The 12,825-nt window shown below is 37.7% G+C and overlaps 1 protein-coding gene across 10 annotated transcripts in view; it reads left to right on the forward strand.

Moving 5' to 3' along the window:
- LOC149544738 (uncharacterized) overlaps positions 1-12,363 on the forward strand; it is a 29,843-nt gene extending 17,480 nt beyond the window's left edge. For 3 of the 10 annotated variants that reach the window (XM_089795321.1, XM_089795312.1, XM_089795314.1), the window contains 4 exons: positions 10,029-10,089; positions 10,291-10,356; positions 10,447-10,521; positions 11,797-12,363. In XM_089795321.1, coding sequence (XP_089651447.1) covers positions 10,029-10,089; positions 10,291-10,356; positions 10,447-10,521; positions 11,797-11,812 — 218 coding nt within the window. In that variant the 3' untranslated portion in view covers positions 11,813-12,363. Of the gene's footprint in view, positions 1-8,632; positions 8,724-10,028; positions 10,090-10,290; positions 10,357-10,446; positions 10,522-10,814; positions 11,586-11,796 lie in introns of those variants that run through there. The other 7 variants (XM_089795320.1, XM_089795317.1, XM_089795318.1 and 4 more) reach the window with 6 other exon arrangements.
- The last annotated feature ends 462 nt before the right edge of the window (positions 12,364-12,825 follow it).

Below are 12,825 nucleotides of genomic sequence, written 5' to 3' on the forward strand. Positions count from 1 at the left end.
AGCCCAATAGGGGCAACATATTTGGAGGCACATAGATTGCAATTCCCATGCACCAACAATATGGCAAAATATGAATCTTTTCTTTTAGGCTGCTTGTTGGCTATCAAGAAAGGTGCCAAGATACTTCATGTACTTGGAGGTTCATATTTAGTAATTGAGCAGATAAAGCAGAAGTTCGCTTGCCATGACAAGAGATTGAAGAGATATAGAAACAGAGTTTGGGATTTGATAGAGGACTTTGATGCCTTCAATATCAAGTTTAGCTATAGAGCGAATAATCAGGTGGCTAATGCCCTCGCACAAATTGCAAGCTCACTAGCACCAATCAAGTTGGACGGCTTGGAGAAATTTAGAGTTAAGTTAGCATTGATCCCATCAGTACTAGATAATATCAAGAACTTCCAGGTGTTTGAAGACGATAGACATATCCTCAAATTCTTGACCAATTCAGATGTTTTTACAACACAACTCATTGATGGTGAAGTTGATGAAGAAGTAGAAATTGACTGAGGAGTTATAAGCTTGAAGAAAAATACTATTCCAAAGGGAATGATTGAGTTAGTATATTCGACATGGACCAATTCAACAAAGTGCAATATCAACCCATGGGGGGTGATGAATGTGAAAAGGTAAATTTGGGAATAGAGGATTGTCCCAAAATAGTTCATATTGGGAAAGTTTGCACACCTAAGGAAAAGGTGGATATACTAAGTTTGATGAAGGAATTCCCAGATGTAATTGCTTGGGGATATGAACATATGATCCTTCCATCATCACACATATATTTCCACTAAAGGAAGGGAGTAAACCATTCAGGTAGCAGCAAAGGCCAGTCAATCCTTTGTTAGAACCATTGATATTCCAAGAAGTAAAGAAGTTGCTAAATGTGCAGATCATCTTCCCAGTAAGGCATTCAACGTGGGTCGCCAACCTTGTCCTAGTTAGTAAGAAAAACAGAGCAATTAGGTTATGTGTCGATTTCAAGAATTTGAACAAAGCGTCAGAAAAGGATAATTATCTATTGCCATCACTAGAGGAGGCTTTCTTCATTCACCTAAAGCAAAATTGGTTACACGAAGGCAAAAAGGGAGTTACCAAATCATCAAGGCTCACCATGTTAGATTTCAAATCAGAGTACGGTGATCTTATTGTACTTCTCAGCCGAATCATGGGCTTAGCTCAAAGTATGCAATTCAAGAACTGGATGTATTATTTTATTGATGGAATTAGAAATGGAAAAAGAAGATTTGATTGGGCTAGGATTATAAGCAAGAATTTAGAGTTACAACTTAGGACCGTGCAAAATCAAAAACAATTCTATATGGGGTCCTACCTCTTCTATTTGATTTAGAGGTGGTGAAAATCGAAAAGTGAATCTCAAGGGAGCATGAATTTCAAGGAAGAGAAAATTTGGAGGAAGTGATTTGAAAATATTTGGGGCAAGGCTTGGCTATTCATACAAACCAAATTCGAATAGGAAGGTTAGAAAAGACCAGGAAGGTTAAGGAAGGAAAAGACAATGAAGGAGAAAAGCGAGATGAAAGGTTGAAAGAGGCCAAGTTCGATTTCAAGGTGGTGGCCAAAAGCAAGACTCTCAAATTGCAAGGAGGTTCACATCTGGGCAAGCCATCGAGGCCAAGGCAAGATTACCCCAAGTGCATGGAGACCTCACCCTTTCAAGGTCAGGACATCAAGTACAAGCAAGTTCAAGTGGTGATGAGAAAGTTTCTAAGGACGAGCTCAAGCATCCAAGGCTTCACCTCATCTCAAAGATTAGATAAATTTATAAGATAAGGTTGATGAGGTGGCAATTTCCTGTGCATGCAATCAAATCATGCCAAGTGTCCTAGGTTCTCATTGGCTGACAAATTATTGTAATTTTCTCATTGGCCCACAAAGTTGGTGCCCTCATGCAATTGGTTGAATGATGGTAATCCTAATTAGGGTATGTAAGGTTTAATCTCGGTCCTTGATTTTGTCTCTTAATCTTGGCCATGCGTAATTTTTGGCCTCTATATAAGGCCATTTGCTCTGATTTGTAAAGGGTTGAAGAAAATTGTTGCTCAAGATAATGCCAAAATCGCTTTTCTTTCTCATTGTTGTGACTTGTATGGTGATTAAGAACTTTTGGTGTTGTTGCATGTTTTCTACTTGCAATAGTTAGAATAAGACTTTCTTTAAAGTTGCTAAAGTAGATTTCATTTCAAGAAGGTTGTTAAGTAGAGAGCAAAGTAGATGGATAGTTGCATGGTAGTATTAGTGGATGTTTGATAGGGATCTATAACTAGGCCACTAGCATCCTAGCGGCTTGTTGGGAAGCCTTGTGTGGTAAACTAGTTCCTTTCCCTTGAATCATTGCATCTATGGAGGTAGAGCCATTGGTAAACTTTCATTTAGATTTGATTCCCATCCATTCACTAATCTTTCCATTCATAGGAGTAGGAGGAGAATAGCGAGTAGTTGAGTAGTCGAATCTCATTCTAGAAAGTTAGAAAGGTAAAAATCATTAGAAGCATTATTGCCTCCTTGCGCAATCAACATTATCTGGCACTACACCTACCATCACCATCACCATCTCCATCAACATCATTTGGAACTCATACAAAACCATCGTCACCACCATCCTACCAAAAATCCAAGTCATCCTTGAATGAACAATGTAAGGCCGCCTACTTGATTACTAGCAAATCACATTGATAACCGAGTTAGTATACACAGGTGTAAGGAACATTGGAGTTTTTTCTCATGTCTACATGAGTATTAACTTTTCAAGAGAGGAATTGAGTGTTTGATATCCCATATCAAGCGTTCAGTTGCTATATGTTATGTAGTGGTACAAAACTAACATCAACAAATACCCAGATTGCCCAAGATACTGAGATTTCACAACAACCGTTTGCTTCCTACTCATTAGCTTACATTAAGCAAAACCCAAACTTCTCACACAACCATGAAAATGCATATGAACTAACTTGCATAGAATGGAGGAAATGAGGTAATACTGTAACTGAGGGAAATAAAGCTTATAACCAATAAAAAGAAAGAAATGAAACCCAGTTTATTTGCAATCCCACCTTTCATTAACAACACATTTCATTCCAAGTACCATACAAGAACTAAAACTAGACTAACATGAATGACATAATCAAAATATGGACGTAGAGTCTCACACAGTAGTCCTGGCTATAGAGGTTTGCCCACATCAAAATTTTGCCTATCTTATTTACTTCTCATAAAGTTACATTTCTAGGCCCTTTAGAATTGGCCAGTTACATTTGATGATTAGCCAATAGAGCATCTTTGAACAGAGACATTCCAAAAATAGGATTGATTGGTCAGTCATCCGTTATAGAGTTTAAGTCTACGAGGAAAATGCCAAATATGGCTACAATATCAGCAAGTGAGAGAGAGAGAAGGGGTGACACTTGTCATATCTTGCAGGGATAATGTAATACTTTGTCAGAGCATCAGTTTTTCTTTGGAGTTACAGATTTGGCTCTATAGGCCTTCATTGCATCAGTTACATTCTTCAACTCATGGACACTGGGTATGAGAATATTGTTAGCTCTGATCATCCAATAATCATGCATTTCTGTCAATTCTTCCACTCTGGAGATCCTTGATTGGAGCTTTTCCGCTGCACACTTTAGGACATAGTCCACTGTTGAAAGTTCTGGAATCTTTGCCACTTGGACATTTGATGGGTCAGTAGTCTCTTCAACGAATGCCAGAAACTTAGTCTTCATTCATTCAATGTCTACCAATTGGCCATTATTGGTGACATGATTCAGTGTGCAAAACCTTTAAATGTTCGAATATCTTGTCCATTACTTTCTTCACTAAATCATAGACATCTTTCAGCTCTTGTTGAGACTTACCTGAGTTCTCAATTTTGAATTCCAACGATTGCTTCCAATGAAGCAGTGGTTCTTGGCTTGACTTGAGTATCCCATGGGCCACAGCAACATTCGTCTTCATGTTAATGACCTCTTGCAACAGGGCCAATTGCTCTGTTAGGCTCTCTGATGCTTTGTGCATTGAAGTCTAGTGACTTGATACTGCTTCTCTCAATTTGCCAGTGTCTAACAAAAAACTCCCAAGGTTCTCAATGAGAGGGAGACCTTGGGCCTTCATTTCATCTATCCAAGCACAACCAACTTGACCAAATTGCCTCTCTTGTTGAAGCTTAAGTAGTAAATTCTTGTTCTTCTCTGAACTTGGGTTGAATGTGCTTGTAGAGGTACTTGCAAGTGCAGATTTGATGTAATGCATTAACTCCTTATTGAGGCTTTTAGTACCTCTTTCTCTAACCTTAACTCCACTAGTCTATGCTCAATCTTCACATTTGTTGATTTCCAGATGTTGACCATAGAACTGTGCACTGGAATGCCTATGTCAACCATTCTAATCTGAAAATCATTACAAGTCAACTCATGAAATTATCCCTTCTTTTGAGGTTCTGCAATCTCCACTAGCATGTGACTAGTAGAAGAATCCATGGCCAATGTTGCTATGGTCTTTTGCTTCTTCGCCTTCTTTGATATTGGCTGAGCTAAAGTTGCTTGTACAATAAGATCTTTAGATGGAGCACTTTCCTCATATCTTCTCTTCTTTTTTATCAGTAGTCTCTTCCAACCAAGACTTAGTTGAAAGGACATTAAGTGCTGATTGTAGAGTTGTAGTATCAAAAAGCTTCCTCGCAATTGGAGGAGTCACCTTGCTTTGGTTGGCAAAAGGAAAGGAAGTTGCTTTAGTAACAAAGAGGGCTAGAGTCTCACCTTGCTAAGGTGCCTCCTGCTCTTGGCCATCTAGAGGGTTATTATTACCATCAAGGTTGATGACTGGCACAGGGGAGGAGTCCTTGGTTTCTGTTTTCTCCTTCTCCTTTTCTTTGTGTTATCTTTCTCTTCATCTCCAACCTTTTTAGTATCTGGCAGAGATCCTCCTCAACAGGTTGGGGTGATTTGAACATTCTTCTCAGGAGGTTGGTCTCTTCCTTCGCCAACAAATTGTGCTGGTCCAACTGATGTTGATGTAGCAGCAGTAGTGGAAGTAGCGGCAAATGATTGGGCTGTCCTGGAAGCTACTCCACTAGTAGAACTTGCGGCTCCAGTTCTCTTCTTCCTCGTTCTAGTCCACTCTAACCATTTGTCTGTCCTCTTGATGATACCACATGTAAGGACTTCTATTGTATCGATAATAGGACCGTCAAGAGGAGTTGACATTATAGGAGTGTCCTCGATTTGCTCATATGTTGAGGGACGCATCATCAGTGTTATTATACAACTTTATCTCATCTAATGTCAACCTAGACCAATACCTTTCTTTGGTTTGGTACTCATCATAACATCTGGCCCAATAGTCTTCAATATCTGAAACATGCCTATGAGCATACTCTAGCTTTAGATGATTTTTTACAAAGTTAACAGGGTCATATTGGGGTCTTATCACCTCATAATCAATCAATTTAATTCTATTCTCAAAGGCTTTAACAAATTTCCAGGCATCAGATCTTGAGGCACAAGAATAAGGTCCTACCACAATTGGAAAAAGGAATCCCGTCTATCTTTCTAACATTCGAACATAAGGTATTCACTTCTAGTATTTGTCTACACAACTCAACAAGAACTACCTTATCTTCGGGATATCTGGGGAGTCTCTTCGGGAAACCATCAAATGCACCAATCCTCAGGTAGGAGAAAGATGAAAATTGGATGAAACATCATCCGAACTGGTTGAGTGCTGATATGGCTTTTGGTGAAAACCTCTGCTTAGGGCACCCCTGCAATTCTTGGCATAGCCTCATTGTGAATGCATCATTTACCTTTACATAATCCTCGAAACTCCTCTACAATTGTGGGCGAGGATAGAATTCATACACCTTGGTGTTCTCATCAAAGTCTTCGATACTGGGAAGATCAGGCTAGAGATGATGCATGTCTAAGGCGTATATTAAATACGATGACATAAAGAATTGCCTGAATGCCTTTGCCAAATTTAGCCAGGAGACAAGCTCTTCACATATAATTTGAGCCCAGTCAATTTGCAGTCCTTCAGCACAAACAGCCTGGACCAAGAAGAAGTGATGCTTAATGAAATCCAGAATCTCCTTCTTTCCTTTTAATCTTAGCAACAATGCCAAGATATCCACAATTTCCCTCTTTAGATTAGTTCCAAAAAGAGTCCTTGGCATCTTACTCTTTTTGCCACAAGAAGTCTGGAACCATGTTCTCTGCATGTCTTCTCTCCTTAAGAGTCTTTTTTCTTGTTAAACATTGACGCAGATGAAGAAAAATCAATGTCACAATACTCTTCCTTCATTGGTATTCGCGTTCTAAAGGCAGACTGCATCAAGTCCTTTTTGACAGAAAGTATGATAGATTGGTCGAGCAACAATATTTATTGTCTCTGGATTGTATCTCTCAATACATTTCTTTACCAATTTTGGCGCTTGCACAACCCAACTGCCAGCTTCAACTAATCCGCTTTCTTTCAGTTTTTGTGTAATTGGATGGATGGGTTGGGTATTAAGTCTTTTGTATAGATCACCCGGGTTGTAAAACTTGAAGGAAGTGTCAGAAAAGTTCTTTAACTCACTCCCCAATCCAACTAGACTATCATACGCTGCTGCTCCGATTGCCATTAGCTTATAGTTTTACATAGAGAAGACAAATTACTTCGACAAAATAATCGTTATGACATGAGAAACTCCGTTTGGCAGAAATTTGATCACATGACTCAGAAATTTGAACGTTGGCGCCACACGAATGAAATAACTCACAACTAACGGTTGGATTTGTAATAAATTAGGTAGATTAACAACTCTTTAAATTATTTTACTTCTACTCTAATGACGATTCATAAATTTGATGAACATAAAATTCACTTGAATCTCTTGTAGTAGCAAGATTATTCACTTATCGAATCAATTGGTTCAAGCTTTATTGGAAGCTACCCTTTTAACTTCGGAATCCTACACAAGGGTTTGTACTACAATTCTTTATGTACGGGGAAGGAAGCATAAACTTATCTTTTTGTAAGCTTGCCTTTTCCTTTGATTCAGGATCGCATCACGAGAAATTATCGCTTTCTTTTCCGCACAAAGCTTTCTGTTATTATTTTTCTCTTAACTTGGAGAAGCCGCGAAATGAACTTTCCGCCTTGAGCACTCGGGCGATTATTTCCTTTGTATCAGGTTTGCACTTCACAAATTACTCCATTAGAAATAACTTTGTGGTATCTCCAAAGAATGTCTTCGCATCCGAATTTAGTATTTCCACACTTTTATATCTTCCAGGATAAAAAATCCATATTTTCCTTTTGGATGGAGAGTATCATCGAGGCATATGTTTTCCAAAGAAATGACAACTAGAAATGTTTCTATTGATTTGGTCGCTATTCCTCTTCATTTCCCAACTTTGCTTTGGAAATGAACTTGAAGATGTTCGCATCCAAAGGAGAAGCATTCAGGTTGATGAAACTCCATTTCTCTTCACAAAATCAGATTCTGCCTTCGGCTTTTTACTCTGAGAGTTCCATTGCTTTAGATCTTTGTTCTTCTGATCTTCTCATCATGAATCAATCTTCGAATACACCTGGAGATGTCAACATTACTTTGTTCCTTGGGATCTTAACTAACGAAGTGTGCCAGCAATGGGAATTTAACAACATGGGCTGGAAACCAAAAGGAACACCATGCTAAAGATAAGAACAAATTGCAGAACTAAAATAGACTTCCTTCTCATCGGGAAGACATTTAGACAGGAACCCAGTCAAACCTAGATCACCTAAGACCTTTAATGCAGTAAAAAAGAAGAGTCCCACATAGAGGTGTAAGGGGAAGCGGAGCAAGGAAAACCCGGAAAGAACATTAAGGCAAACCTCGAGGATGTGTGATGAGAAGGGAGCCACCTAGGGGCTACTTAGACAAGGACTAAAACATATAATGCAATGAAAAGTCACCAAGCTAGGAGCTTAAAAGGGATGGACTGAAAGTTGGCAAGACTAAATTTGAAGGAATATAGGTCAACCGTCAACCTATTTGTGAAAAGTTGATATATAATATAGAAAAACTACACCTACCTGCTTGTCTCTCATGCCCATGTTTATACATTTCTCTGAAATTTATAAATAGTCAAATTTCATAGTTTTTAGTTTTAATTGTAAGCATTTACTGCCTATCGGTATATACTTATATTAAACTCAAAAATAGTCAAAGCTATGCTAAAAGATTTCATAGTTTTAAGTTTCAATTGTAAGCATTTACTGTCTATCGGTATATACTTGTATTAAATTCAAAAATACTTAAAGCTATGCTAAAGGTCACAGATTCAATGCTATTTTAAATTATAATTTTTTACTGCCTATCCCTATATATACATGTATTAAATTAAAAAATACTTAAAAGCTATGCTAATGTTCACAGACTCTCTGTGAAAGTTTAAATTGATGTTTTTTTTTTTGCTGTTTTATGAATCTATTTAATGAGTTTTTCTGAGTATATTTGGCTTTGTAAGTGTTATATACACTTGAAATTACTTGAATTTATAACTGCTATAGTTTTGGCAGACTTTCCAATTTTTTGAAAGGAAGCTAATAAAGCAGTTGCACCCCGACTTAAATCATAAAACAGACAAATTGGACCAGCATGGGTATATAGAGAGCCTAGGATAACTGCAATTGGAAGAGATGTTGAAAATTACTCTTCACTGTGAATTCAACAGGTGAGGTGATTTTTGCTTCTCTCACACTGCTAATCTTTGGTTATTCTCCTTAAGTTAAATAACCCTTCTGTAGGTATGGTGCCAGCTGGAGATTACAGAAAACATAAAGTGGCAGTATCATAATAGTGCATCTTCACCTCTTGAGGTGATTGCAACTTTAATCTCAACTGTCCGGTGTGCTCAAATGTGGTCATACTTTCTTGTACCTCACCTTCCATCTCCTTACTTTGACTGCTCACTCTTTGCATTTGACACTCTGCCTCAAGGATCTCTATCCTATCAGGTTTATAAGCCTCTGTGCTAACTAAATCTAACTATCCATCATCCTCGTTGGATACCGTAACTTCAACTTGCTTCTCTTCAATCATCTCAAACTTATTTACCTACCTTTTACCTTGGCTCGTCACAGCTTTTATTCTCCTATATTGTCTATGACCTTCAAACCTTGACATCACTATATTTTCAGACTCGTAGAGCTATATCTTATCTTCTTCTTTACTCTTCAACCTTGCATCATTGCTTATACTTGTATCAACATTCTCTTTTCTTGTGTGGCTGCACCTTCTTTGTTTTCGTCTTCCTCATGCCTTAGAAATTCCCTCCTGCCTATCACGATCACCCTTGGTATCCTATCTTTCTCTTTTTCATCCTTCTGCAATCATATTAGAGACAAAGTGTTTCCATCTTTCTTAATTTGAATTTTTTTCTCTCCCGTCATACAAAGCATATCTCTTAAACTGCCATGGCCTTTCTAAAATTTAAGAGATTACAATTCATTGGCAAAACTTGACAAAGAATTCTATCCTTAGAACTTGAATCTATTACCTCATTACATACCTTGTTTTGCATTTACAACTTGTCCCAAATAGTGCCTTCCTTTGTGTCATCTCCTTCAGCTTAGTGTATCTCTCTTTAAATTCTCTAATCTCCTTTGCCACATTATCTTCTCTGTGCATTATGAATCTTCAACTTCCAACCTTTAACAAATCGCCTATAATATATCTGAAAGCTATACTCTGATACCGATTGATATAGAGGAAGAGGAAGGTGACGGCAACGGTAAAATGTGATTATCTTTTTTATATCTGAAATTCATCTCACTCATACTGGAAAAGTTCCGTCTAAGACAAGAAAACAGAGATAATTTTGCTGAACCATCTTTCAGTTTTGTTCACATTACTTTAAGATTTCATGCCACTGGTTACAAATAATATTTAAAAGATTAAGTCATTAAAATTTTTGGTATGGTATAATAATATTAATTTGGAAAACAATATACTCACAGCTCTCTTTACCTTGTCACAGTCAATGCCACATCAGCATGTCTTCCAATCCACCTTTTCCAGACAGGATGCACCATACAAAGGTATTTACTTGACATGGTTTCCCACTACAATACTTAGTCATTGTCTTGAGTGCATCTATAGTTTACTCACAAGGTTTTCAGAACTGCAATGATGCACAACATCTTGATTGACTAACCTTTCCAGCCCATCAGTACCCACTGACATGTTTACTTGCTTTCCGAATGCTTTCGTAATGTGCTCTTCTTGTTTGCATTTTCAAGGTGCCCCAAGGACAAGAAAACAACAACTGAAGAGAGTACCACTCCGCAAGATAAACTTAAAAAATGGTAAGATATCTCAATCATGCTAGGCAAATGCTGCCTTCTATTATATTTCATTAGCTCTATTACTTACACTCTTCCATTGTTTTCTCACAGCCACCTTGGCACCAAGACCACCAACAACTTACCTCCTCGTATGCTGGATATACAAGACACTGAAACAGAACAAAGGTTCTCTCTCTAACACTTTTCCTCAGAACATTTTCTTATCTGTTTGCTGCCTTTAATAGGTCTTTCTGCCCACATGAAACTTTCTATCACATGTATCCCTGTATCAATTTTTGCCTCTCTAAGATGCTAGATGCAACACTGTCCAATCTTAGTGACTCTAGTTTTGACACATGCAAATTCACGTAACCATTTCCTAACAAATTCTAACAAGCTATACTTTTTTTGCTACATGCTTTCCTCTTGTAGCCTCCCCTCAATATGGCAACATGTAATTCAATATTTGATCTCTGTAGGCAACGAGCTCGCATTTGAAGGTGAAGTTATGTACAGTATTGGATTTTTGCAAACAATGAGCTTGCATTCGGAGGTGAAGTTCTAGTTGTTTATGGACCAGCAACCAACAACTTCCCAGAAATCAACCTAGAACAGAAGTTGTCCATGTCAACCTTGTCAATTCCAATGGTCAAATAACAATAACAATGAACATCAGCAATACTTTAATAGACAATTTCCTGCCACGTATCACAGTTGGTTCCAGCATACAGATCACTAATTTCGCAATTAAAAATAAAATACCATAAGAGAGGGGATGCACATTCCTGCATTGCTTTAAATGCTAGAAGAACAATGGAGATTGTCAAACCTGTGTGTAAACAGCACAAATTAACACCCGAAATGGTTATCTCTTAACTGATAGATGCTAATTGCAGTTATTCAGTTGGCTCCTTCGGAGCAATTGGCACAAGCTATCACATCAACAAAGGCCAACTTGATGCCTATGTCAAAGATGGTGATTTGCAAGAAAACATGGCCATGGTACACTTTAACCACACGCACAACTTGTTTTTAATCCCATCTCACTTTATATTCTATCCTCATGTACTAACAATTCTATCCTTATGTACTAACTACTAGATATGCTACGATTATGCACTAGCTATTATTTTTGCAGCTTCATATCCCAAGAAGCTACACAGATCAATGGGCTGTTCTGCAACAATTATTATCATCAACAAACATGCGACTAATCCTCTTCAAAAAAATTGTGCGAACTGGTCCAAAAGGTTCACATTCTATCTGCCTATCACAGTTCTCTTTTGTAGAAAATCTAAAGTTTAAACAATGAATTCACAAAAGCTCACTTGTGAACATTGTCTAGGTGCAACATCCAGGCAAGTACATAAATCTGCTTTTCTATGCTTTTCACTTTGTATTTCAAGTTGTCCCCAACTCTCTAACTTATCGCAATGCTTATTTACTAAATTTGTTTTGTAGGTTGTTGCAACATTGAAGATACAGTATGCATGTTTGCCTCCATACGAACTATGCTGCAGCACATGCAATCGGTCAATTACCATTCAATACTTCGGTTACCCTTGACTCTGTCTTGCAGGCATTGCACTAAACATACCCAACCTACATACTGCCTTAAGTTGATTTGCATGTTACATAGACAAGAAGGCAATATTGACTGCTCTTTACACGGAGATTTACTTCAAACAAAATCTTCCAGACATTGCATCCATGGTGTACGAACAGTGTGACAAAAACATTTCACCAACGGTATTTATGTTGTGCCAATTGCAACTATATGCTAAATTCACATTAGCTGTTAACAACACTATCGTAGAAATTGTCAAGCATTAAATGCTGTGTACTGCAAAACCTTGAACAGTTGTTGATGATGATACATTTTGTCAATCAGTATTAGAAGCATCTTCTACTTATCACCAGCTACTACTTTTTTTCTTTCTTTTGCTATATTTCTCTTCTGTATCCATTGTGAGTTGATGGTTTTAACATGAATTGTTGAAGAGTTGAATGACATGACATGTTGTGTTATTTTTCTCTTCTGTTTTGATCCATTATCAGTTAGAGCATAGTAGTTTACTTTTGCTATTCCATGCTCATTTTATTGTCCTGCACATGGCAGGATAACGTTTTTCATTCTCTATGCTTCTACTTGATAAGAATAAAGGTCATGGGGACTAAATCACAAGCTAATTTTGCTTCAATGAAGATTCTACTCATTACCTTCACACTCAAAGGCTTTGTTGATGGGGAAGGGCTGTGCTGGATCTCTCAGAATCTCCAACAAACTCTGCACTGAAACCCTCAATCCAATTACTCTCCACCAGCTTGCTTGTCAGAAAAAAGAGCATCTTCCCTAGATAAGGAGTAAAACATCTTTATCATGTTCCTTAGAAGCAGATTCATGGTCATCTTTATACCAATGTTCATCTTTCTTATGTCTCTGAAGTTATAACTTTCCCATGGATTTAGAACTGGAACCTTGGTTCTCTT

Source organism: Cupressus sempervirens, chromosome 8 (assembly GCF_028749045.1).
Source record: "Cupressus sempervirens isolate cs-2001-9-10 chromosome 8, ASM2874904v1, whole genome shotgun sequence".
NCBI classification, from domain to species: Eukaryota; Viridiplantae; Streptophyta; class Pinopsida; order Cupressales; family Cupressaceae; genus Cupressus; species Cupressus sempervirens.